Source organism: Pleurodeles waltl, chromosome 3_1 (genome assembly GCF_031143425.1).
Source record: "Pleurodeles waltl isolate 20211129_DDA chromosome 3_1, aPleWal1.hap1.20221129, whole genome shotgun sequence".
NCBI classification, from domain to species: domain Eukaryota; kingdom Metazoa; phylum Chordata; class Amphibia; order Caudata; family Salamandridae; genus Pleurodeles; species Pleurodeles waltl.
In genome coordinates this window covers 932,446,789-932,474,778 of record NC_090440.1, presented here as the reverse complement: position 1 = coordinate 932,474,778, position 27,990 = coordinate 932,446,789, and the positions used below count along the sequence as shown (strand labels likewise).

At 45.8% G+C, this 27,990-nt stretch overlaps 1 protein-coding gene across 5 annotated transcripts in view; it reads left to right on the top strand.

The window, feature by feature from the left end:
* Positions 1 to 27,990, top strand: part of SRRM1 (serine and arginine repetitive matrix 1) — a 657,402-nt gene that overhangs the window by 531,514 nt on the left and 97,898 nt on the right. For 4 of the 5 annotated variants that reach the window (XM_069223933.1, XM_069223931.1, XM_069223935.1 and 1 more), the window contains one exon: positions 19,103 to 19,295. In XM_069223933.1, coding sequence (XP_069080034.1) covers positions 19,103 to 19,295 — 193 coding nt within the window. The remainder of the gene's footprint in view (positions 1 to 19,102; positions 19,296 to 27,990) is intronic. The other variant, XM_069223932.1, reaches the window with a different exon arrangement.

Here is a 27,990-nt window from a genome sequence, read left to right as displayed (position 1 = left end):
CCTAGCGCGATATGACAGAGCCCATTGGGACGAGATGCAGCACCTCATCGAGCATCTACCCAAAGATTTACAAAAAAGGGCGAAACAGGTGGTTGAGGGGGGACAAAACAACTCCAATAACCAAATACGCTCCTCTATGGATGCAGCGGACACAGCTGCAAGAACAATTAAGACAGCAGTAACCATAAGAAGGCATGCGTGGTTACGAACATCTGGCTTTAAACCGGAGATACAGCAAGCGGTGCTCAATATGCCATTCAATGAGCAACAATTGTTCGGACCTGAAGTGGACACGGCAATTGAGAAGCTAAAAAAGGACACTGACACTGCCAAGGCCATGGGCGCACTCTATTCCCCGCAGGGCAGAGGCACTTTCGGCACCTTCCGCAAAACAACCTTCAGAGGGGGGTTTCGGGGTCAGGCCACACAAGCCAGTACATCACATTCAACACCGTCTACCTACCAGGGACAGTACCAAAGGGGAGGTTTTCGGGGCCAGTACAGAGGAGGACAATTCCCTAGAAACAGGGGAAAATTTCAAAGCCCAAAAACACCTGCAACCAAACAGTGACTCACAGGTCACTCATCTCCTCCACACAACACCAGTGGGGGGAAGAATAAGTCAGTATTACCAATCTTGGGAGGAAATAACAACAGACACTTGGGTCTTAGCAATTATCCAACATGGTTATTGCATAGAATTTCTCAAAATCCCTCCAAACATACCACCAAAAACACAGAATATATCAAAACAGCATTCAGACCTTCTGGAAATAGAAGTTCAAGCATTACTGCAAAAGAACGCAATAGAACTGGTACCAGGTACACAAATAAACACAGGAGTTTACTCACTGTACTTTCTAATACCAAAAAAGGACAAAACACTGAGACCAATCCTAGATCTCAGAACACTAAACACCTACATCAAATCAGAACACTTTCACATGGTCACACTACAAGAAGTGTTACCATTGCTAAAGCAACAAGACTACATGACAACCTTAGATCTCAAAGACGCGTATTTCCACATACCGGTACATCCCTCGCACAGGAAATACCTAAGGTTCGTATTCAAAGGAATACATTACCAATTCAAAGTACTGCCGTTCGGTATAACAACCGCACCAAGAGTCTTTACAAAATGCCTAGCAGTAGTAGCTGCACACATCAGAAGGCAGCAAATACACGTATTCCCGTATCTAGACGATTGGCTAATCAAGACCAACTCACTGACAAAGTGTTCACACCACACAGATCAGGTCATACAAACCCTCTACAAACTCGGTTTCTACGTCAACTATGCAAAATCACACATTCTGCCGTGCAAAGTACAGCAATACCTAGGAGCAACAATAGACACAACAAGGGGAATAGCCACTCCAAGTCCACAAAGGGTTCAAAATTTCCTAAAAGTTATACAAACCATGTATCCAACACAAAAAATACAGGCAAAGATGGTATTACAACTCCTAGGCATGATGTCCTCATGCATAGCCATTGTCCCGAACGCAAGACTGCACATGAGGCCCTTACAACAGTGCCTATCATCACAATGGTCACAAGCACAGGGTCACCTTCTAGATCTTGTGTTGATAGACCGCCAAACATACATCTCGCTTCTATGGTGGAACAGTATAAATTTAAACAAAGGGCGGCCTTTCCAAGACCCAGTGCCACAATACGTGATAACAACAGATGCTTCCATGACAGGGTGGGGAGCACACCTCAATCAACACAGCATCCAAGGACAATGGGACGTACATCAAACAAAGCTGCATATAAATCACCTTGAACTGCTAGCAGTTTTCCTAGCGTTAAAAGCATTCCAACCCATCATAACCCACAAGTACATTCTTGTCAAAACAGACAACATGACAACAATGTATTATCTAAACAAACAGGGGGGGACACACTCGACACAACTGTGCCTTCTGGCACAAAAAATATGTCAATGGGCAATTCACAACCACATTCGCCTAATAGCACAGTTTATTCCAGGGATCCAGAATCAACTTGCAGACAATCTCTCTCGAGATCACCAACAGGTCCACGAATGGGAAATTCACCCCCAAATTCTAAACACTTACTTCAAACTTTGGGGAACACCTCAAATAGACTTATTTGCAACAAAGGAGAACGCAAAATGCCAAAACTTCGCATCCAGATACCCACACAGGCAGTCTCAAGGCAATGCCCTAGGGATGAACTGGTCAGGGATATTTGCGTACGCTTTTCCCCCTCTCCTTCCATATCTAGTAAACAAATTGAGTCAAAACAAACTCAAACTCATACTGATAGCACCAACATGGGCAAGGCAACCTTGGTACACAACACTGCTAGACCTATCAGTAGTACCCCACGTCAAGTTGCCCAACAAGCCAGATCTGTTAACACAACACAAACAACAGATCAGGCATCCAAACCCAGCATCGCCGAATCTAGCAATCTGGCTCCTGAAATCCTAGAATTCAGACACTTAAACCTCACACAAGAATGTATGGAAGTCATAAAGCAAGCTAGAAGACCATCCACTAGACACTGCTATGCAAGCAAATGGAAAAGGTTTGTTTGCTACTGCCATCATAATCAAATTCAACCATTACACGCATCTCCAAAGGATGTAGTGGGTTACTTACTACACTTACAAAAATCGAACCTGGCCTTCTCTTCCATTAAAATACACCTTGCAGCAATATCTGCATACCTGCAGATTACCCATTCAACTTCACTATTTAGGATACCTGTCATTAAAGCGTTTATGGAAGGCCTCAAAAGAATTATACCACCAAGGACACCACCCGTTCCTTCATGGAACCTCAACATCGTCTTAACAAGACTCATGGGTCCACCTTTTGAACCCATGCATTCTTGCGAAATACAATTCCTAACCTGGAAAGTTGCATTTCTCATCGCCATCACATCTCTAAGAAGAGTAAGTGAAATTCAGGCGTTTACAATACAAGAACCTTTTATCCAAATACACAAAAATAAGGTCGTCCTAAGAACCAATCCTAAACTTCTACCAAAGGTTATTTCACCGTTCCACTTAAATCAAACGGTAGAACTACCAGTGTTCTTCCCACAGCCAGACTCGGTAGCTGAAAGGGCACTACATACATTAGACATCAGAAGAGCACTAATGTACTACATTGACAGAACAAAAGACATCAGAAAAACTAAATGTAGGAAGTTGGCTCTGTATGTGCTATTTCAAAGTAAGGAATAGCATGCACAGAGTCCAAGGGTTCCCCTTAGAGGTAAAATAGTGGTAAAAAGAGATAATACTAATGCTCTATTTTGTGGTAGTGTGGTCGAGCAGTAGGCTTATCCAAGGAGTAGTGTTAAGCATTTGTTGTACATACACATAGACAATAAATGAGGTACACACACTCAGAGACAAATCCAGCCAATAGGTTTTGTATAGAAAAATATCTTTTCTTAGTTTATTTTAAGAACCACAGGTTCAAATTCTACATGTAATATCTCATTCGAAAGGTATTGCAGGTAAGTACTTTAGGAACTTCAAATCATCAAAATTGCATGTATACTTTTCAAGTTATTCACAAATAGCTGTTTTAAAAGTGGACACTTAGTGCAATTTTCACAGTTCCTAGGGGAGGTAAGTATTTGTTAGGTTAACCAGGTAAGTAAGACACTTACAGGGCTTAGTTCTTGGTCCAAGGTAGCCCACCGTTGGGGGTTCAGAGCAACCCCAAAGTCACCACACCAGCAGTTCAGGGCCGGTCAGGTGCAGAGTTCAAAGCGGTGCTCAAAACACATAGGCTAGAATGGAGAGAAGGGGGTGCCCCGGTTCCGGTCTGCTTGCAGGTAAGTACCCGCGTCTTCGGAGGGGAGACCAGGGGGTTTTGTAGGGCACCGGAGGGGACACAAGCCCACACAGAAATTTCACCCTCAGCAGCGCGGGGGCGGCCGGGTGCAGTGTAGAAACAAGCGTCGGGTTTGTAATGGAAGTCAATGGGAGATCTAGGGATCTCTTCAGCGCTGCAGGCAGGCAAGGGGGGGGTTCCTCGGGGAAACCTCCACTTGGTCAAGGGAGAGGGACTCCTGGGGGTCACTCCTCCAGTGAAAGTCCGGTCCTTCAGGTCCTGGGGGCTGCGGGTGCAGGGTCTCTCCCAGGCGTCGGGACTTTAGGTTCAAAGAGTCGCGGTCAGGGGAAGCCTCGGGATTCCCTCTGCAGGCGGCGCTGTGGGGGTTCAGGGGGGACAGGTTTTGGTACTCACAGTATCAGAGTAGTCCTGGGGTCCCTCCTGAGGTGTTGGATCGCCACCAGCCGAGTCGGGGTCGCCGGGTGCAGTGTTGCAAGTCTCACGCTTCTTGCGGGGAGCTTGCAGGGTTCTTTAAAGCTGCTGGAAACAAAGTTGCAGCTTTTCTTGGAGCAGGTCCGCTGTCCTCGGGAGTTTCTTGTCTTTTCGAAGCCGGGGCAGTCCTCAGAGGATGTCGAGGTCGCTGGTCCCGTTGGAAGGCGTCGCTGGAGCAGGATCTTTGGAAGGCAGGAGACAGGCCGGTGAGTTTCTGGAGCCAAGGCAGTTGTCGTCTTCTGGTCTTCCGCTGCAGGGGTTTTCAGCTGGGCAGTCCTTCTTCTTGTAGTTGCAGGAATCTAATTTTCTAGGGTTCAGGGTAGCCCTTAAATACTAAATTTAAGGGCGTGTTTAGGTCTGGGGGGTTAGTAGCCAATGGCTACTAGCCCTGAGGGTGGGTACACCCTCTTTGTGCCTCCTCCCAAGGGGAGGGGGTCACAATCCTAACCCTATTGGGGGAATCCTCCATCTGCAAGATGGAGGATTTCTAAAAGTTAGAGTCACTTCAGCTCAGGACACCTTAGGGGCTGTCCTGACTGGCCAGTGACTCCTCCTTGTTTTTCTCATTATTTTCTCCGGCCTTGCCGCCAAAAGTGGGGCCTGGCCGGAGGGGGCGGGCAACTCCACTAGCTGGAGTGTCCTGCTGGGTTGGCACAAAGGAGGTGAGCCTTTGAGGCTCACCGCCAGGTGTGACAATTCCTGCCTGGGGGAGGTGTTAGCATCTCCACCCAGTGCAGGCTTTGTTACTGGCCTCAGAGTGACAAAGGCACTCTCCCCATGGGGCCACAACATGTCTCGGTTTGTGGCAGGCTGCTAAAACTAGTCAGCCTACACAGATAGTCAGTTAAGTTTCAGGGGGCACCTCTAAGGTGCCCTCTGGGGTGTATTTTACAATAAAATGTACACTGGCATCAGTGTGCATTTATTGTGCTGAGAAGTTTGATACCAAACTTCCCAGTTTTCAGTGTAGCCATTATGGTGCTGTGGAGTTCGTGTTTGACAGACTCCCAGACCATATACTCTTATGGCTACCCTGCACTTACAATGTCTAAGGTTTTGTTTAGACACTGTAGGGGTACCATGCTCATGCACTGGTACCCTCACCTATGGTATAGTGCACCCTGCCTTAGGGCTGTAAGGCCTGCTAGAGGGGTGTCTTACCTATACTGCATAGGCAGTGAGAGGCTGGCATGGCACCCTGAGGGGAGTGCCATGTCGACTTACTCGTTTTGTCCTCACTAGCACACACAAGCTGGCAAGCAGTGTGTCTGTGCTGAGTGAGAGGTCTCCAGGGTGGCATAAGACATGCTGCAGCCCTTAGAGACCTTCCTTGGCATCAGGGCCCTTGGTACTAGAAGTACCAGTTACAAGGGACTTATCTGGATGCCAGGGTCTGCCAATTGTGGATACAAAAGTACAGGTTAGGGAAAGAACACTGGTGCTGGGGCCTGGTTAGCAGGCCTCAGCACACTTTCAATTGTAAACATAGCATCAGCAAAGGCAAAAAGTCAGGGGGCAACCATGCCAAGGAGGCATTTCCTTACACTAAACAACTGTTTATTGCATTCCAAAAACCTCATACAGGAAACCCAATATCAAAACAGGGTATAGCCAGATGGATAGTTAAGTGCATCCAAATCTGCTACCTTAAAGCAAAAAGGGAGCTGCCCATTACAGCAAGGGCACACTCAACCCGAAAGAAAGGCGCTAGCATGGCCTTCCTAGGGAATATTCCAATGCACGAGATATGTAAGGCAGCCACATGGTCTACGCCTCACACATTTACTAAGCACTACTGTGTAGACGTGCTGTCCGCACAACAAGCCACAGTAGGTCAAGCCGTACTAAGAACTTTATTTCAGACTACTTCCACTCCTACAGGCTGAGCCACCGCTTTTGGGGAGATAACTGCTTACTAGTCTATGCACAACATGTGTATCTGCAGCTACACATGCCATCGAACTGAAAATGTCACTTACCCAGTGTACATCTGTTCGTGGCATTAGTCGCTGCAGATTCACATGTGCCCACCCGCCTCCCCGGGAGCCTGTAGCCGTTTGGAAGTTATCTTCAACTTTGTACATTTGTAAATATATTATTTAAACCTTAATTGGTACATACTTATTCACTCCATGTCATGGGCACTATTACTAACACACACAACTCCTACCTCACCCTCTGCGGGGAAAACAATCGAAGATGGAGTCGACACCCATGCGCAATGGAAGCAAAGAGGAGGAGTCCCTCGGTCTCGTGACTCGAAAGACTTCTTCGAAGAAAAACAACTTGTAACACTCCGACCCAACACCAGATGGCGGGCTATGCACAACATGTGAATCTGCAGCGACTAATGCCACGAACAGATGTACACTGGGTAAGTGACATTTTCATTACTTACCTCCCCCAGGAACTGTTGAAAATTGCAGTGTCCACTTTTAAATTGGCTTTTTGTCATTTTAAAGAAAACTGTGTACAATGTTGATTCCATTCAAAGTTCTAAGTATTACTGTGTAAAGTACCTTTCATTTAATGTAATTACCTGCTAAATCTTGTGGTTCTAGAAATAAATTGACAAAATAATATTTTTCTATATAAAAACCTATTGACCTGGAGTTAAGTCATTGAGTGTGTGTTTTTACTTATTGCTTGTGTGTGTACAACAAATGCTTATCACTACCTTCTGATAAGCCTAACTGCTCGACCACACTACCACAAATAGAGCATTAGTATTATATATTATTGCTTCTACAAAGCTTCTTGGGGAACCCCTGGTCTCTGTGCACACTATATCTAATTTTAAAATAGCATATACAGAGCCAGATTCCTACATACTTGATGTACTGGCCCATGGGGAACAGTGTCGAGACTGATTTGCATATGGCTGGTGTAGGAAGTTGGCTCTGTATGTGCTATTTCAAAGTAAGGAATAGTATGCACAGAGTCCAAGGGTTCCCCTTAGAGGTAAGATAGTGGCAAAAAGAGATAATACTAATGCTCGGTTTTGTGGTAGTGTGGTCGAGCAGTAGGCTTATCAAAGGAGTAGTGTTAAGCATTTGTTGTACATACACACAGGCAATAAATGAGGAACACACACTGAGACAAATCCAGCCAATAGGTTTTGTTATAGAAAAATATCTTTTCTTAGTTTATTTTAAGAACCACAGGTTCAAATTCTACCTGTAATATCTCATTTGAAAGGTATTGCAGGTAAGTACTTTAGGAACTTTGAATCATTTCATTAGCATGTATACTTTTTACCTAAAACACAATAAGCTGTTTTAAAAGTGGACACTTAGTGCAATTTTCACAGTTCCTGGGGGAGGTAAGTTATTGTTAGTTTTAGCAGGTAAGCAAGTCACTTACAGGTCCTCGGGGTAGCCACCACCTGGGCAAGGGAGAGGGCCTCCTGGGGGTCACTCCTGCACAGAAGTTCCGGTCCTTCAGGTGCTGGGGGCTGCGGGTGCAGGGTCTTTTCCAGCCGTCGGGAAATGGAGTTCAGACAGTCGCGGTCAGGGGGAGCCTGGGGATTCCCTCTGCAGGCGTCGCTGTGGGGGCTCAGGGGGGACAACTTTGGTTACTCAGTCGTAGAGTCGCCGGAGGGTCCTCCCTGAAGCGTTGTTTCTCCACCAGTCGAGTCGGGGTCGCCGGGTGCAGTGTTGCAAGTCTCACGCTTCTTGCGGGGAGTTGCAGGGGTCTTTAAATCTGCTCCTTGAAACAAAGTTGCAGTTCTTTTGGAGCAGTGCCGCTGTCCTCGGGAGTTTCTAGTCTTTCTTGAAGCAGGGCAGTCCTCAGAGGATTCAGAGGTCGCTGGTCCCTTGGAAAGCGTCGCTGGAGCAGGTTTCTTTGGAAGGCAGGAGACAGGCCGGTAAGTCTGGGGCCAAGGCAGTTGGTGTCTTCTGTTCTTCCTCTGCAGGGGTTTCTCAGCTCAGCAGTCCTTCTTCTTCAGGTAAGTTGCAGGAATCTGAATTCTTAGGTTCAGGGAAGCCCTTAAATACTAAATGTAAGGGCGTGTTTAGGTCTGGGGGGTTAGTAGCCAATGGCTACTAGCCCTGAGGGTGGGTACACCCTTTTTGACATCCCTAATCCTATTGGGGGAATCCTCCATCTGCAAGATGGAGGATTTCTAAAAGTTAGTCACTTCAGCTCAGGACACCTTAGGGGCTGTCCTGACTGGCCAGTGACTCCTCCTTGTTTTTCTCATTATCTCTCCTGGACTTGCCGCCAAAAGTGGGGGCTGGGTCCAGGAGGCGGGCATCTCCACTAGCTGGAGTGCCCTGGGGCATTGTAACACGAAGCTTGAGCCTTTGAAGCTCACTGCTAGGTGTTACAGTTCCTGCAGGGGGGAGGTGTGAAGCACCTCCACCCAGAGCAGGCTTTGTTTCTGTCCTCAGAGAGCACAAAGGCTCTCACCGCATGAGGTCAGACACTCGTCTCTCAGCAGCAGGCTGGCACAGACCAGTCAGTCCTGCACTGAACAATTGGGTAAAATACAGGGGGTATCTCTAAGATGCCCTCTGTGTGCATTTTTTAATAAATCCAACACTGGCATCAGTGTGGGTTTATTATTCTGAGAAGTTTGATACCAAACTTCCCAGTATTCAGTGTAGCCATTATGGAGCTGTGGAGTTCGTTTTTGACAGACTCCCAGACCATATATTCTTATGGCTACCCTGCACTTACAATGTCTAAGGTTTTGCTTAGACACTGTAGGGGCATAGTGCTCATGCACCTATGCCCTCACCTGTGGTATAGTGCACCCTGCCTTAGGGCTGTAAGGCCTGCTAGAGGGGTGACTTACCTATGCCACAGGCAGTGTGAGGTTGGCATGGCACCCTGAGGGGAGTGCCATGTCGACTTACTCATTTTGTCCTCACCAGCACACACAAGCTGGCAAGCAGTGTGTCTGTGCTGAGTGAGGGGTCCCTAGGGTGGCATAAGACATGCTGCAGCCCTTAGAGACCTTCCCTGGCATCAGGGCCCTTGGTACCAGGGGTACCAGTTACAAGGGACTTACCTGGGTGCCAGGGTTGTGCCAATTGTGGAAACAATGGTACATTTTAGGTGAAAGAACACTGGTGCTGGGGCCTGGTTAGCAGGGTCCCAGCACACTTCTCAGTCAAGTCAGCATCAGTATCAGGCAAAAAGTGGGGGGTAACTGCAACAGGAAGCCATTTCTTTACAGCTGGGTCCAAACTGGGGTGACGTGGGGAGCAAAATAACGATGGATTAAACCCAGATCTGTGACTGGGGTGAGTGTTTGAAATGTTTCAACCCTCCTTCCATCATTTTATTTTGTTTTGTGATGTTGGCTTGTGCGGCCTAAGTGGCTAGGGTATGCCCAGATGTGGGTCCCTTTCTCAGTGCCCCACTGGATTCAAGCTAGCCTGGCTGATGAAGGGTGATACGCTGAAACCGGTCTCAGGATGCTTGCCTCTGTCAAGCCTCTTGGGGAACCCCTCTACTCTGTGCACACTATATCTCATTTTGATATAGTATATACAGAGCCAGCTTCCTACAACTTATTTGTGTTTTTATAAGTATATGGGTGTCTTATTGTGCATGCACCATACTAGGATCAGATCGATTTTTTGCAAATTCTTGTTTTCTATCGTCATAGACAAGGGTATTCTACAAGGTAACTGATTCACTACATCCTTCTTCTTTACAGGTTGCAGTATTCTTTCCTCCTTGGATATTTGTTTTTGTTCTTTGGGAAGTGAATTTAGTTAAGTTTTTATTCAAGATCTTGCAGTTTAAAACACTTCACATTGAGACCACCAGACTGAACAAACCGTGCACATTACTTTCTCCCTGTAAGGCCTGTGATTCTTTGTAAGTTAGTCAAATATGATTTGTGTCAAGTCTGGGGTCCCAGCATTACCCTCACCACCCAACCTTATTCTTGCTAGCAAAAACATTTTTATAGTTTGGACTCTTATTTAGCCCTTCTATGTTAATGGTTGTATAGAATACAGTTCAAAAGATACATTTTTGTTGGTTTGTCATGTTAAAAAAAAAAAAAAAAAGATAATTTTCAAACAAACACTTGTAACATGAACCATACTCTGTATATAACTTTTTCTCCCCTGCTTAGGGCGATAGGTATTTTTATTGTCTGTCTAACATTTGGATACGCGAAACAAAGCCGATTTATGATAAGACAACTACTGCATGAGCTTTTGTAGTGGTCCTCTATCTGCTCTTTTACATACTGTTCACTCAGACCTACCTCTGATGATAATATACTAGTAATTGAGTCAGTGGGGAATATGCAGAAGGAGGTTGCTGTTTTGGTGGGGTTTATGTTATCAGTTTGCCAAAGTTGACTATCTACTGCTGTTTTGTCCTCCAAGTCTTTGTTGAGCAGAGGAGTAAGGTAGGGTATGTCTGAAGGCTAACTGATTATGCTTTTATGCCTCTGGGTCAATACATCCAGCAGTACCTTTTTGTCTCTCTCCCAGAACTGTTCCAAGGCCAAATAGAGCCATATGCTGTGGTAGGTTTCCATCTACAGTTGGAATTGTGAATGTGTGGCATTCATGTGTTTGTTCCAGGCTTGTTACAGCCTCCAGACCCTTGTACATTGTCAAACTTGCCCTCAGTGTGTTTTCCCCACTGAGCTCAACAACCATTCGAGCTGTGAATGTACAAGATATATGTTGCAAGCAGCGTAATTTTTAGCCTGCCACAGGTGTAGGAAAGTACCCTCTTTTTGGCATGGTTACTCCCACTTTCTCCCTGCTGTCTGTGCTTTGACTGTGTTCACTGAAATATTGTTTACTAGGACTCCAGTGTCTGTGCTCTCTCCCTCTCAATTTGGTTGCTTAGGACTTAGCACACCCCACAACTTGGATCACCCAAGCTGGCCCCCCAGTTCCTACCTGCAGCATCTTCCTAGCCGGACCGATCCCCATTGACTTAAACAGGGCCCCAGATACTGAACTGCATCTCTGCACCGAACGGCCCCAGTGCTGCCCAGGAAGGCCTGTTGGTGTGGCCTAGGACCCTGCCCCATGCTCCTCAACTTAAGTCTGGAAGATTGGCCCTGTAAGTCGCTGTTGAGTACCTGTTTGCTGTATGTTCCTTTTTGCCTTTTATTTGATGCAACATCCTCCTGGTTTTTAGCGATCCCGGTCCTCACAGTTCTTTCTTTGGGTACCTGCAGATGCAGGGAAGCACCTCCTCTGCGCCAAGGGAGTTCTCTTAGGTAATTAGCAAAGCACTGGCAGCACTCTTGATTTCTTGGAGGCTGCAACAGCAGGGCTGATGACTTGGTTCCTCGAGGGTCGGGTGCAGCAGGCCGGCTAGCAGGGTTGGCACAAAGTCTGTCGTGCTCCGTGGTTCTCGGATTCAGCAGACTTCTTGTCCACTCTATCCTTTGCGTCCAACAAAGATCTGTCTTCCTGGTATCAAGGAAATACTCAGTTTAGGGTGTTAGGGGAGTGAAGGGTAGTAGCTAATGGGCTAATTACCTTTGGGGTCACTACACCCCCTAGATTACCACTTCCCGTGGGAAGTGAGAATCACCTTTTTCAGAGTTCCTAAATACCATCACACACAAGATGGTGGAATTTCCTAGACTGTGTCCACTTCAAACTGGTGACCCTAGGGGTGTGTCCAGCCTGGAAGTGCATTACAGCTTCTGCATAGCTAATTTTCCTCTCTGTCCAGGTGTCAGATGGGTCTTGGGGCAGTGGGATGGGCATCCTCCGCTGAGGAGAGCCAGTTCTGCATACCAAAGGTGGTGGGCTGCTTTGAAGACTCTTGCCTTTGAATGCGGATTATTCCGTGGGGAGGGGTTTGTAACATCCCTGCTTGAGCAGGCTTTGTTTCTGACCTCCCAAGAGCAAAGTCTTTCACCCTTGGAGGCCAGGTTCTTGTCTGTTGGTGGCAGACTAGTTAGAACGAGTCAGTGAGCTCACAAGCAGTTGGTAGGTTTTCAGGGGGCACCTCTAAGGTACCCTCTGGCTGCATGTATTTAATCCATCGCTGGAATCAGTGAGGGTTTATTAGTACAAGATGTCCCTATTTTCAGTGAAGCCATCATGTAGCGGGGGAACTCTCATTGACCAGTGCCCAGTACATGTACTTAAAATTACTTCCTTGTTTACTGATTATACTAAGAATCGACATACATAGTAGGGGCATAGCTGCTCTTGCAGATATGCCCACTTATGTAGTATAATGCACCCTGCCTTAGGGCTGTAAGGCCTCCTGTAGTGGGTGACGTACAAATAATTGCACATAGTGTGCCATGTCGGTTTTTCACTTTTAGGGAGCACCTTGTCACACATTCTGCAATGGTATTCTGCATGAGTTTGGTGTTAAGTCCCTCTGAGTGGCATAAGTTGTGCTGCAGCTCTTAGGGACCCTCTTTAGAAACCTAGGCCCTAGGTACCAGGGGTACCTCTTACTAGGGGCTTAGAGAGGTGCTAAAGGGGCCTGGCCACTTGCGGATCAAGCGACCAGGTGTCTTGTTTTGGGGGAAGTAATACTGGCACTTGGGACCTGGTTAGCAGGAACCAAGTGCACTTCAGTCAAAGTTGCATCAAAAAGTAGGGGGGATACTGCAACCAGAACTCTGCTTCCTACAACGTAGCGCTGGGGTGGGCGCAATAAGGCTTTGAGGTTGTAATCTGACATCTCTTCCAGCGTCAACCAAAGCAAGCATCCCCGACCAGTGACATTAGAGATTTGAAGTTTCTAGATTCAGTCTGACCCCTGGGATTGTTCTCCAGATGAGGAAGATGCAGGTTAATGCAGTATCCACCAGAAACATTGTTACAACAGGTAAGTAACATATTACTCAATGCAATTATTTTAATGTATTTTGTGGTATCCAAGACCGTATATCAGGAGGTCTCGGAATGAGTGATTGTAAGTAGGAGGTCTGTACTTACGTGTTTGTGTAGTGCAAACCTAGCCAAATTTCAGAAGAGCTCTGTGCATGGTCTGCAATCAAGGAGAAAGTGAAGGAGGTGAGAGACCAATGGCCAGCAGTAATTTGCATTCTGAAGTAGGACATTTAGTATGAGTTATATAGACATTGACCATCTGTGCAGAGCTGCAACTTCCAGTCTTTATAATGGTGTGATGTCTTGTAAGGTTTTTTGGCCCAGAATCGTCCAGTAGGTACAAGTATGTTTCATTAACAAAAAGCTGGTACATGTCTGACAGAAGGTCAATGTTCATGTTAAGCTTTTTTTCTTGTTCAAGGCTTATGTGGTGTTGAGGATATGGATAGTGAGTAGTGATCAGTGAGGTTGTGCCACTCTTGGTATGTGATTGGGTTAGTTGGGATTGACAGGAAGTGATAGTCATTCTCGTGTTTTAGCAGACTAGTGAGGTACGTAATAAATGAGGTACCTGAGGGAGATGAGGTTGAGGTGAATTTGGAGGGTAGGTATATGAGGAAGAGTAGTATGGACGATGGAAGAGCAAGATGAGCTTGTCTTTATGAATTAAGGGAGGAGGGGTGAGCAGGTTACATGGATGAAATGAGGATTTGCAAGTGAAAATAGAGGAGAATACCTGATAGGTTGTTAAAAGTAATGAGTGGGGAGAAGCAAGACAGTTGAAGCTGATTGATGTCAGGATAGCAATGGGAGTGATTATTTGGAGCCATACAGTCAGAAAGGTAAGGGTTGAGTGTTATAGAAGGACAAAGGGAGGAATGATGAAGGGGTAGTTGGAGATGATGATGTACTAGAGAAAGGAAATATTGGAGATAGGGGAGGGTATAGGTGTTATCATGGGGCACATGATGAGGAGAAAATGTTCCTGTAAAAGAGATAGATACACTCTTAATTGTGCAATTATTTCAAAACATTACAATAAAACATGCCTTCATAAATTTCTTTCTTTAACAAAAATGGCTTTATATAAGCACTTAGTAATTAAGAGCAGAAGTTAACAACAAGGGAAGTCTAAAGTGCAAAACTTAGACCCTAAGCAGGGTGCCAAACTGATCTCAATCTGAGCTCCAAGCCTCTAAGAAATCGCTGGAGCAAGCAAAGATCAAATAATCAACGGTGCAAGATATAGTGTCTGCAGCATTTAGTGATGGGGACCAGGCCGCTCTCAGGGACTTAATGAATCTAGCTGCCAACTGTGAACACTCACTTTTCATGCATGCTTCCATGGCTGCTCTGCAAGTGTGCATATGTAGAGCGGACCATATTGGTTGGAGCCAGAATACTTTGTGGGAGCTGATTCTCACATACACACAGGATATGGATTAGTGATTCCTCCTGCCTGGCATAGTATCTGCAATGCCTGTCCTGGGCTTCAAAATGTCGCCAACCATACCTGTAGGTTTTTAGTGGAATTAGCCCCTAATGCAGTCTCATTAACTCCTGCTTGAGGGCCGCACTAAACGGCAAGGAAAGATGAATCGGCAAAGCCCCTGGCTCGTAAAGAGTGGCTGCCCACCTACAGTGAGCGCATTTCTTGATTGTCTTGCAGTCCTGCTCCCTGGAGATTAACTTTGCTTGCTTGGTTAGTTATTGCTTGGTTATTAATCTGCAGGCTGTTGCCACTGAGAGACCACTTTCCCAGTTCTCCATGGTCTTTGACTAGAATACTTTTGCCAATTGATCTGATAGTTTATTGTTTCTCAAATTATGCTTTTTAATGTGCCTTCTTTTGCCTGCTTGGCTTTCGCACAGTATATTAAAAATGTGGCTTTAAGAGCCTAGTGCTGGGAAATTAGACCGAATTCCTGATGGATTTGGGCATGCGCTGTGCAGTTTAGCAGAGAGAATACTCTGCTTTAGCAGATTGATTGTGTCCTGTCAAGCCAATTGGCCATTTTCTGTCTATATATGATTGCACCATGTGTTAAAGGTGGAAGTAGTTAAATCCCATCACCTTTAACAGTGGTCTTAAGTCATGGTTCACCAATGATTTCTGTAGTTTACGAAAGGCCTGCTCCAATGAGTTTGTACCTGCTTACGGGGTGTGGAAATGGGCTGAAGTGCAGCCCCTATGGTCCAACCAAATCCCCAAGTATTTGTAGGCTTCCACTACTTCCACAGTGCTCCTCTCAATGAACCGGGCCCCACGCTTTTTCAGTTTTGATGAGATTACCAAGACTTGTTTTTGTAACATTAATTTTTAGGCTGTTTTCCGGCAATAGACCGCGAGCGCATTAAATAGTCGCTGCAGCCCAATTTGGAGTCACCCTCTCTAGCTGAGCCAGATATAAGTTAAATAACAATGGTGCCAATATGCATCCTTGTTTTAGGCTCTTGTCAGTCCAGATTTTTTTCTGTGGTGGACCATCTGGTGCTGACCTTTATTTTTAACCCACATGTCTATATAAAGTGCAAGGATAGCGTTTAATAGGTTACTTGGAATTGCCCAGGCCAGCAGTTTTTCCCAGAACCTCAATCTCGAAATCCTGTCAAAAGCAGTTTGTAAGTCTATAAAGCATGCATATAGAGCCTTTACCTTGATAGCCATAGTTGCTTCACTTGCGTGGCCCAGACAGAAAGATTGTCCTCATTATGGCTTCCCCTTTGAAAGCCAGTTTGACTAGAAGGGGATTACATTGGTGCTATCGGCTCAAGCTTGGAGCTCCGTGTTTAAAATGATAGCAAAATATTTCCCTTCTGTATCAAGGAGCACAGTTAGCCTATCATTCCCGGGAGATGACCTGGGTCCCTTTTTGTGTATTGGTACAAGTAGTGAGCCCCTCCATGACTCTGCAATGACTGACCCTGGCAATTATTGTTAGGAAAAGGTGGGCCATAACCTAGGCCCATCTCGTTGGAGCTCATTAATATACTGCAGCCGGGAAGCCACTTAAACCAGGGGCACCCCCTGGACGCATTGCTTTAATCACCTTCATTACTTGCGTTGGGCTGATTGTTGTCAGGTCACCAACCACAGAACTTGATGGTCTTGGAGACAGATGCAAGGTCTTGCCACAACCCGCACTGTAATTTCCCTTTGTGATAGTCACTTCCTCCTGTTCCCTATATAGACTTGAAACATGTAATTCCCAGTCAGATAAGGCAACATTACCACCTGTCAGCTGAGGCTTTGAGGTGAGGGTTTTATTATTCCACTTCCAGAAATTTCTTTGATGCTTTGATTTTATAATTTCCTGTGAATCCGACCCATTTCCTTGTTTGTTCCTCCTTTTTTTGGATGTTGTTGTTTTTTTCTTTAGTCTGGAGAACTGGGATTGCAGCCACTTACTCTCCCTCATTGTGGCTTCTGATTCTCTGTGCTTTATTTATTTGTTGTTTTCGGGCCCATGTTTGACCTATGCTGTTTTTTATAGGAGTGGGACTGGAATTATTCCTTAAAGCAGTGGTTCCCATCCTTTTGACTTCTGTGGACCCCCACTTTATCATTACTTGAACCCAGGGAGCCCCACTGAAAATTCATTGGAATCCGGGGATCCCCCCCCCCCCCCCCCCCCCCCCCGCCCCCCCGGAGTCATTACTGTAAGTTAGAGAACTAATTTGTCAATATTTATTAATATTTTTTTAATTTTCTAAGCAGTCGCAGACCGGCTGAGAAGGCTTTGCGGACCCCAACGGGTCCCGGACCACAGGTTGAGAACCACTGCCTTAAAGCAAATATTTCTGCTGGGAGAACCATCCATCTCCTGTAAAAATGTAGCCAGGTGCCCCACAAAGGTTTAGGTGGGGGTGTACCTCAACCTCAATCAAAATCATCCTAGGAACTCCTATACACACTTTCCATACTGCTCTCGATTTTATATATTCCAACTCACCCCATTAATTGGTTTCAGATCATCTTGCTCCCAATGAGGGCCGCATTGGGATGGCAGGGTTGCAGAGTTAAGGCTTCACAGCTAAAAAATAGTGTGATCGCTTGCCAAAGTCATGCATACTTCAGATTTACCTATGAGATAAAGATGGGCCACAGATACCCAGATATAGTCCAGTGTAGCCATTCTGAAAACAGATGTCCGCACTACCAAGCGGTTATTCAGATCCTCTTGCATTAAGTTGCAATTCAAGTATTCCATGATTATTCACATCTCATCTGGGTAAGAGTTGCTAAGGTCCCGCAGACTTGGAAGCAGTAATGTCAAAGTTGCATCTCTTCTTGGCCTGGAAGTGTGTAAATATATTCTGCTTACAATGAGGGTTTTACTTAGCCTCATATGCCCACTACAAGTGAGGGCCATATTTACAATAATGTAATCCCCCTTCCCTGCTTTTAATACCTTAGTTGTTGCCACTAACTCATTCTTTACATAGATTGACACCCACCAGAGGCAGGGTTCCCTGCTTGTGAGGCCATTGTGGGGGATTCATATGCAGTGAAATCAGGCCAGGGAGAGTTGTTTATTGCCCATGTTTCTTGAAGAGCAATAATGTTACTTTTCCACAATTCTTTTTTCCTTGATTGTGCAATCAGTGAGACCTCTCATGTTCCATGAGCTTATTTTTAAGCCAGGCGCACCTTTGACATATTTTATTCTTTTGAGGCCTGGGGCTAAAGGTTGGAATGTAATGCACTTGATAGCCATGCCCACTCCTTTGAGATATGCTGCTAGGCTATGCATAGCGGTCCTTCACCAGAGATCCTGATTATAATTATTAGCTTCTTGTCCACAAATTCCCTAAAACAGTTTCCTCTTGTGGTGCCCTTTAACAATGAACCAGTGGCCAACGCATTCCTGTATTTTGGGTTATCCTCCTGACCCATTTCTTTATTCGAACAGGTGTCTGGCTCCTAGAAGCATGCGGGGTATTTGCTTGTGGTGGGCTCAACAAGTGTTTCCCCCCCCCTTATTCAAACTGCCTCTTACTTTCCCATAGTGCCTTAACTAAATTTGGACTTTTAAAAGTAATTTCAGTACGCTTATTAGTCTCGCTCCTTCCTAGGGGAAGGAAGGCTTACCTCTTTGATGTCAGAGTAGCAGATTTGTTTCCGTGAACAACAGTAATGTGATGGAGAGGTTAAGCTAATATAGCCAATAGGTTTGGATAAGTTGTTTGGGTGCAGGGATAGGTATAGAACGCGTTTGAGCCCAGGATAGTGATGGAAGGGTGGGAGTGCTAAAGTAGCTAATAAAGTTATGTCAGAACCCTGTGTAACAAGTAGTAGGTGGAAGAGCTGTGGTTTTTTTTTTGTTTTTTTTTAAATGCAAGATTATTCTAGTGTGGTTGTATATCATGAAGAGAGGTCAGTTTTTTGAAGGACCACGTGCTGTAATGAGATTACTTCCTGAAGGAACAGTTAGACACTTTGGCGGATTATGGTTTTAGTGTCCTTTTTCAGCTAGCAAGTGAGATGCTTCATATTAGCATATGACTTATGTTACAACTGGCTTGGGGAGGAGGATAGCTCTGGAGCAGCAGATGCCCAGCTGGCACTCTCTAGGATGATTCTTTAAGTCTTTTGGATTGTTAGAAACATTCTTGACTTTGAAGTCATAGATCTCTTCCAAAGCAGTTTAAAGGATCATTAGGACAGGGTGTGTATGTGATACTGAGGTAATTATTCAATCTTCAGTGGCTTAATCTACCTTGTGGGTGATTTCGTAGATAGCTAGGGGCTTTGAATATGTCCTAACTATATATAAGAAGCTCAGTCTTCAAAGTGCATTTTGAAATGGACAGTGAGAAAACTCAGTTTGGAGAGAGAGAGTTGTAGACCAACACTGCATTTCGTAGGACATTAGACAGGATTACTGGACTCCTTTTATGAAAATGTATTGCACAGCAACGTTTTGCATGTTCTAAGGCAACATCATATATATATTGTGATTATTGAAAATCCATCTTCATTTTAAGGGCTTCTCCTAGTCCACTGCCTGTGAGGAGAGTGTCTTCGTCCAGATCCGTCTCAGGATCACCAGAGCCACCACCTCAAAAGATGCTCCCACCACCATCACCATCCAAATCACGTTCTCCCTCGCCAGCATGGTCACCCGCACCACCAGCAAAGAAAGTTCAAAGTGCTTCACCAAGTCTATCTCCTGTAAGGGTGAGTGTTTGGCTCATTTTTCATCGAATCATTTCTTTTCAGGTTCAGCCATGTTTGAAAAGATATATACAGCTTTGTGCCATGAGACATTTAATGCATTTTTTAAGTGTGACATTCTTTACAGGTTCCTCATTATTTGGTGTAGCCATACCATTAGAACCATTCTGTTGCACCAGAGCTATTACTATGTCGAGACAGTCAGGCTTGAGCCTATTGATTTCCTTTTTTCTACTATGTGAGGATTGCACATACTTTCTCTTACTTTTAAACTGTTGCATCTTCTCTTTTCTTGCAGTAGACGTTCTGTAAGATATTTTCAGTGCTTTGCCTTTCTTTTTGCAACAGAATTGAGTTTTACCTTTTCTGCACCACTTTGTGCAAGTGGACTAAGAAGTCATTGTCAAAGTCTGTTTTGCCTACGCCAAACCGTGTAGTAATTTGGAGGTTATTACAATAGCTGTATCAAGAAATGTCCATATAAATCAAAATTAAGAACACCCTGACCTTTGGTTTACTATAGCATGTGAACCCAGAAAAGATTAAAGCTTCAGAACCGATTTCTTTAGCACATACTGAGAAAAGTCGTCCATTTCGGAGTTCCGCTAAGAGATTATTCTACATGCCATTTTTTCCTTAGAATGCCCTGAATTGTTACGTTTTTGGCATTTCCTACGCCTGTGCCACAGCAAAAGTGATCTGTGATAGCTATGAAATATTTTGTTTCCTTTTTGGGAATGGCTGATGCTCCACTTTCGCTAATAAAACATTCATAGCTTGTGGTTTTTGTGGGAAGAAGACTGTTGGCGAATGAATCACACAGTGAATGTATATGTGCCTTTACCCATAGTATAAGAATAAAGACTGTAAGGTGTTGTGTAAGTTCTTGTCAGACATCCTAAATGACCAGGAAGTACTTGATCCGTTGGTTTTAGAAGATGTCAACTAGGGTTCCTCAGATGAAGTCAACTCATACCAGTATCCATGAAGGCAAAAGACCAATTAAATGGCATCTGGAGTGTGACAAATTTCCTCATGAAGCTAAGTCTGAGGAGAATGACCATCTGCCGCTGGAGAACCACCTCTAGAGATCTTAAAGAATTCTGACAGAAATCCAGATAGGCTGAAAAAAGACCTCTCCTGAGGAGTATTGTAAAGGAAAAACAATCAAAATCATCTGATTGACATGTTCATCAACTGCCAGTCTTACTTTAAATCTGTCAGCATCCACTAATCGATAACAAAGGAAATGTTTCACTCCGACTTGTGCGTCCTGCAAGTATCATTTTAGACCCGCATTATAAAGCTCTGGTCTTCTAAGATCCTGATCAGGGAGAGCGAGTCCCAGCATGAAGAACCACCTGGAGAAGCCACTAGTCTTACCCAGCTAAAGATCAAATGCCAGGCGGATGATGAATTGTATGACCAGTATGCTCAAGACGAGCAAGAGAGGAGGCTGACGATACTACAAAGCCGAGTCATAATGGGGTTACCAGCTGGGTCTGGTGGCTTAGTGGACTAATGCATCCACTGTAGGGGCCTGTGTTTGACCTCATGGTCACAGGTTCAATTCCCGGCGGGTCCACTCAGCCTTTCATCCAAGTTCTGAGGTTGATAAAATGAGTACCATTGAGTTGGGTAACAATAAAACATCTGTTATTCGGTTCTAAGAGGCCTACGGGTGAACGTGCGCTTTAGAAATACACGTTATGTTACAGACATTGTTATTACGATGACGAATTATGACTAATATTAGTAAGGGTCAAACTGTCAGAACGAACCAATGGTTTTGTAGCATGAATCTTTTCTGGATTCACATTATTCTGCTATCTAGTGGTTGCATCCGGAATGGGCGCCTTATAGTCTGTCATTTTTTTCTTTTTTTCTTTTTTTCTGGTTGACATTGTCGATCATATGGACTTATGCCCCTCCTTCAGTGATGTCAGATGTATGCCTAGGAAATTCTTCGATGTGGTCGACCTCTTTAGATATTTTTTTTTCTGCCTTTGGGTCTGGAATCTTAAGGGAGAGGTCCAGAGTCAAAGAAGAAACTGCGCCAAGAATAGTTTTTCTTTAGGAACCACTGTCAAGGGAAGGGGATCTGTAACAATGGTATAGAATGGAAAATCACTGAAAGGACACAGAAAACCAGAGATGAACACCAAAGCTGAGAAGACTGAGACACCAACACTGCATGGTCGTAGAATGAGGAAGGGGCATTGAGCTTACCCCCTTTAGAGTTTGCCAGAAGTGCCTCCACAAGTACTCCTAAAAAGAATCTCATATGAGGTCTGTAACTCTGTCCCCTCAAAGGACCACAGCTCGGAAGACTCTGCAGTGTGTGCACAATTCTTGCCTAAGACCATCAAGGCAAGGCAGAAACAAAGCTGGGCACACTACGCCATTGCATCACCGAAGAGATCCTGAAAGGACCTTGGTCTATCTAACGAGTAGGAGAGCTTTCTGGAGGAGACAGACGAGACCTGAGGAGAAGAACCAAGCCTCGAGGAGGTGATTGATTTGCCTGCGGGTAAGGAGCACAAGAACCCCCAGAGACAAGCTAGACTTAAGGTAAACCCTCAGTGTTGTGAAACAACCGAGACAAAAGTTTCAGACTCCAGAAAACTGGCATCATCATAAAAATGTTAAACATCGGAGGACAAAGTCAGACCCAAGGTGCCACACAAACTGAAGCAACAGATGCCACTGGAGGCAGATCATTGAAACTGTCTTCTACCACGAGAGATGATCAATAGCATGGGAGGCAGACAGCAAAAAGCAGCTCAACACGGTCGCAAAGCCTGCGTCCACATAGGCACCTAAAAGCTGCTTGACACAGGTAGCAAAGGACAGCGACCCACAGGCAGCGAAGCACTCTACTTCGACACTGAAGGGTTTTTCAAGCTCAACGTCGAACACAGAGAAGCCTCCAAGCTTGACACCGACAGGAAGTTGCTTACATTGGCGCTTAAAGAATGCATCTGAAGACCGAACTCAACTCTTACTCAAAAAAAGAAAACTTGATGAATCTCTCTGAGATACAGAATCCCTTTAAAACAGCACAAACAGGGGCGCTGGAAAACCCAATCACTCCAGAACTGCAGGAGGACGTGGAAGAGGATTTCTTTGAGTTTGAGGAACAACAACTGGATGAACTCAAGCAAATGGGAGAGCCAGTGGACGAAGGGGCAGGAGCTCTATTTAGACTCCCCAGATAAAGGAGTAGAACCCTATCAATCCCAGCCACCACCAACGGATGACAGCACTTACAACAGTTATCAAAAGAGCTGCAGTTATTTATGTGGTTCAGTTAGAAGACGAGCAGTCAGACATGCTTCCTTCTAGAAACACTACTACCAGACCACAAAAGGAACCAGTTCCTTCCAGTATACTGGACAAGGGCAGAGAGGCATTCAATAAATATGCCACATCCAAAGCCAAAACACCAATAGTGGAAAAGTTACCGCTTCGCTTCAATAGACCCCTCCCTACATATGGGGGAGCATGTCAGCTGACTTCCATATTGTGGCAACAGCTGACAAAAGAGCAAACACCCTTATGTCTCATGGGCTTGCCCTTGACAAAGAAAGCAAGAGAGTAGACTTGGTGAGGAGAAAAATCAAGAAGTCTGTAGCAACGTAATGGCGCATAGCCAGCTCAAATGCCCTGCTGAACAGGTACGCCCACTAGCAGTGGGATAAGATGAAAGAGCTTATGGGACACCTGCCAGTGGAGTGCAAAGTGCTACAAGAGGACAAGACAATTTCCAATCTATGCCTCAAATCTGTGTTAGAGTTGGCAAATACCACCATTAGGCAACCTTGCATGCTCACCACCTTAGAGACACACTTGGCTAAGAATCTCATGACTCAAACAGGAGCTCCAGTCAGTTATATTAACATGACCTTCACATGGGACAGCTTGTTTGGAGAAGCAGTGCATGAGGTGTTGCAGTATATGAAAAAAAGATAATGAAACAGCCAAGACCATGGGAGCCCTGTGGTACAAGAAAACATTTAGAAGAGGCATGACCCAGAGGAGTTGAACAGCCTCAAGAGCAACCATACACAACCTTCAGTCACCAGTAGAGTGAGGCTACCACTTCACCCCAATGCCAGTACACCACAAGTGCCACAGCCCTTTTGCAGCCGGGGAAGGGGAAGAATGGGAAACCCATGCAAGCAACGACTGCTCACAGTAGGCTCTCCTACACAAGTCACCAGTCGTAGGAAGATTCTGAGGATTTCTAAAGGAATGGTAAATGTTAATCTCCAACAAACGGATACTAAATATTATAAGATATGGCCATGGCATAGAGTTATCAACATTACCTCCAACTATACCAGCACCAAAAAGCAAGACAATAAAAGAAGGAAAATAACGACTATGACAGGAAGTTGAAGACTTAATAAGCAAACAAGCTGTAGAAATAGTACCCCCAAAACAAAAACTCAGGGGTGTATTCAAAACTACTTCCTGGTACCAAAACCAGACAAGTCATTAAGACCAGTACTGGACCTAAGGACACTAAAGTTCATAAAACACAAATTCAAGATGACAGCGCTGCAAGTTATCATCTCTCTGATGGGAAAAGGAGATTACTTGGTGTAGGAAGTTGGCTCTGTATGTGTTATTTCAAAGTAAGAAGTAACAAGCACAGAGTCCAAGGGGTTCCCCTTAGAGGTAAGATAGTGGCAAAAAGAGATAATACTAATGCTCTATTTTGTGGTAGTGTGGTCGAGCAGTAGGCTTATCAAAGGAGTAGTGTAGGAAGTTGGCTCTGTATGTGCTATTTCAAAGTAAGGAATAGCATGCACAGAGTCCAAGGGTTCCCCTTAGAGGTAAAATAGTGGTAAAAAGAGATAATACTAATGCTCTATTTTGTGGTAGTGTGGTCGAGCAGTAGGCTTATCAAAGGAGTAGTGTTAAGCATTTGTTGTACATACACACAGGCAATAAATGAGGAACACACACTCAGAGACAAATCCAGCCAATAGGTTTTGTTATAGAAAAATATCTTTTCTTAGTTTATTTTAAGAACCACGGGTTCACATTTTACATGTAATATTTCATTTGAAAGGTATTGCAGGTAAGTACTCTAGGAACTTTGAATCATTACTTTAGCATGTATACTTTTTACATAAAACACAATAAGCTGTTTTAAAAGTGGACACTTAGTGCAATTTTCACAGTTCCTGGGGGAGGTAAGTTATTGTTAGTTTTGTCAGGTAAGTAAATCACTTACAAGTCTCAGGTTTCGGTCCAAGGTAGCCCACCGTTGGAGGTTCAGAGCAACCCCAAAGTTATCACACCAGCAGCTCAGGGCCGGTCAGGTGCAAAGGTCAAAGAGGTGCCCAAAACACGTAGGCTTCAATGGAGAGAAGGGGGTGCCCCGGTTCCAGTCTGCCAGCAGGTAAGTACCCGCGTCTTCGGAGGGCAGACCAGGGGGGTTTTGTAGGGCACCGGGGGGGACACAAAGTAGCACAGAAAGTACACCCTCAGCAGCGCGGGGGCGGCCGGGTGCAGTGTGCAAACACGCGTCGGGTTCACAATGGTTTTCAATGAGAGATCAAGGGATCTCTTCAGCGTCGCAGGCAGGCGGGGGGGGGGGGCTCCTCGGGGTAGCCACCACCGGGCAAGGGAGAGGGCCTCCTGGGGGTCACTCCTGCACAGAAGTTCCGTTTCTTTAGGGGCTGGGGGCTGTGGGTGCAGGGTCTTTCCCACCCGTCGGGAAATGGAGTTCAGACAGTCGCGGTCAGGGGGAGCCTGGGGATTCCCTCTGCAGGCGTCGCTGTGGGGGCTCAGGGGGGACAACTTTGGTTACTCACAGTCGTAGAGTCGCCGAAGGGTCCTCCCTGAGTTGGTTGTTCTCCACCAGTCGAGTCGGGGTCGCCGGGTGCAGTGTTGCAAGTCTCACGCTTCTTGCGGGGAGTTGCAGGGGTCTTTAAATCTGCTCCTTGTAACAAAGTTGCAGTTCTTTTGGAGCAGTGCCACTGTCCTCGGGAGTTTCTTGTCTTTTTCGAAGCAGGGCAGTCCTCAGAGGTTTCAGAGGTCGCTGGTCCCTTGGAAAGCGTCGCTGGAGCAGGTTTCTTTGGAAGGCAGGAGACAGGCCGGTAAGTCTGGGGCCAAGGCAGTTGGTGTCTTCTGTTCTTCCTCTGCAGGGGTTTGTCAGCTCAGCAGTCCTTCTTCTTGTTAGTTGCAGGAATCCGTTTTTCTAGGTTCAGGGGAGCCCTTAAATACTAAATTTAAGGGCGTGTTTAGGTCTAGGGGGTTAGTAGCCAATGGCTACTAGCCCTGAGGGTGAGTACACCCTCTTTGTGCCTCCTCCCAAGGGGAGGGGGTCACATCCCTAATCCTATTGGGGGAAATCCTCCATCTGCAAGATGGAGGATTTCTAAAAGTTAGTCACTTCAGCTCAGGACACCTTAGGGGCTGTCCTGACTGGCCAGTGACTCCTCCTTGTTGTTTTCTTTGTTTCCTCCAGCCTTGCCGCCAAAAGTGGGGGCCGTGGCCGGAGGGGGCGGGCAACTCCACTAAGCTGGAGTGTCCTGCGGCGCTGTGACAAAGGGGTGAGCCTTTGAGGCTCACCGCCAGGTGTTACAGCTCCTGCCTGGGGGAGGTGTTAGCATCTTCACCCAGTGCAGGCTTTGTTACTGGCCTCAGAGTGACAAAGGCACTCTCCCCATGGGGCCAGCAACATGTCTCTAGTGTGGCAGGCTGCTGGAACCAGTCAGCCTACACAGATAGTCGGTTAGGTTTCAGGGGGCACCTCTAAGGTGCCCTCTGGGGTGTATTTTACAATAAAATGTACACTGGCATCAGTGTGCATTTATTGTGCTGAGAAGTTTGATACCAAACTTCCCAGTTTTCAGTGTAGCCATTATGGTGCTGTGGAGTTCGTGTTTGACAGACTCCCAGACCATATACTCTTATGGCTACCCTGCACTTACAATGTCTAAGGTTTGTCTTAGACACTGTAGGGGCACAGTGCTCATGCACTGGTGCCCTCACCTATGGTATAGTGCACCCTGCCTTAGGGCTGTAAGGCCTGCTAGAGGGGTGTCTTACCTATACTGCATAGGCAGTGAGAGGCTGGCATGGCACCCTGAGGGGAGTGCCATGTCGACTTACTCGTTTTGTTCTCACCAGCACACACAAGCTGGCAAGCAGTGTGTCTGTGCTGAGTGAGGGGTCTCCAGGGTGGCATAAGACATGCTGCAGCCCTTAGAGACCTTCCTTGGCATCAGGGCCCTTGGTACCAGGGGTACCACTTACAAGGGACTTATCTGGAGGCCAGGGTGTGCCAACTGTGGAATCAAAAGTACAGGTTAGGGAAAAAACACTGGTGCTGGGGCCTGGTTAGCAGGCCTCAGCACACTTTCAATTCAAAACATAGCATCAGCAAAGGCAAAAAGTCAGGGGGTAACCATGCCAAGGAGGCATTTCCTTACACAGGTCTGTGTTCCACTATAAAGTCCATTCCCTGTAGGGAGATGGACCACCTCAACAGTTTTGGATTTTCACCTTTCATTTGCATCAGCCATCTGAGAGGTCTGTGGTCAGTTTGAACTAGGAAGTGAGTACCAAAGAGGTATGGTCTCAACTTCTTCAGGGACCAAACCACAGCAAAGGCCTCCCTCTCAATGGCACTCCAACGCTGCTCCCTGGGGAGTAACCTCCTGCTAATGAAAGCAACAGGCTGGTCAAGGCCATCATCATTTGTTTGGGACAAAACTGCCCCTATCCCATGTTCAGAGGCATCTGTTTGCACAATGAATTGCTTGGAGTAATCTGGAGCTTTTAGAACTGGTGCTGTGCACATAGCTTGCTTCAGGGTGTCAAAGGCCTGTTGGCATTCCACAGTCCAGTTTACTTTCTTGGGCATTTTCTTGGAGGTAAGTTCTGTGAGGGCTGTCACTATTGATCCATATCCCTTCACAAACCTCCTATAGTACCCAGTCAAGCCAAGGAATGCCCTGACTTGAGTCTGGGTTTTTGGAGCTGCCCAGTCCAGAATAGTCTGGATCTTAGGCTGGAGTGGCTGAACTTGGCCTCCACCTACAAGGTGTCCCAAGTAAACCACAGTTCCCTGCCCTATCTGGCATTTGGATGCCTTGATAGAGAGGCCTGCAGATTGCAGAGCCTTCAAAACCTTCTTCAGGTGGACCAGGTGATCCTGCCAGGTGGAGCTGAAGACAGCAATATCATCAAGATAAGCTGCACTAAAGGATTCCAACCCAGCAAGGACTTGATTCACCAACCTTTGGAAGGTGGCAGGGGCATTCTTTAAACCAAAGGGCATAACAGTAAACTGATAATGCCCATCAGGTGTGGAGAATGCTGTCTTTTCTTTTGCTCCAGGGGCCATTTTGATTTGCCAGTACCCTGCTGTTAAGTCAAAGGTACTTAAGAATTTGGCAGCCCCTAATTTGTCTATTAGCTCATCAGCTCTAGGAATGGGATGAGCATCTGTCTTGGTGACAGAGTTGAGACCTCTGTAGTCCACACAAAACCTCATCTCTCTCTTTCCTTCTTTGGTGTGAGGTTTGGGGACTAAGACCACTGGGCTAGCCCAGGGGCTGTCAGAGTACTCAATTACTCCCAATTCCAGCATCTTGTGGACTTCCACCTTGATGCTTTCCTTAACTTGGTCAGACTGTCTAAATATTTTGTTTTTGACAGGCATGCTGTCTCCTGT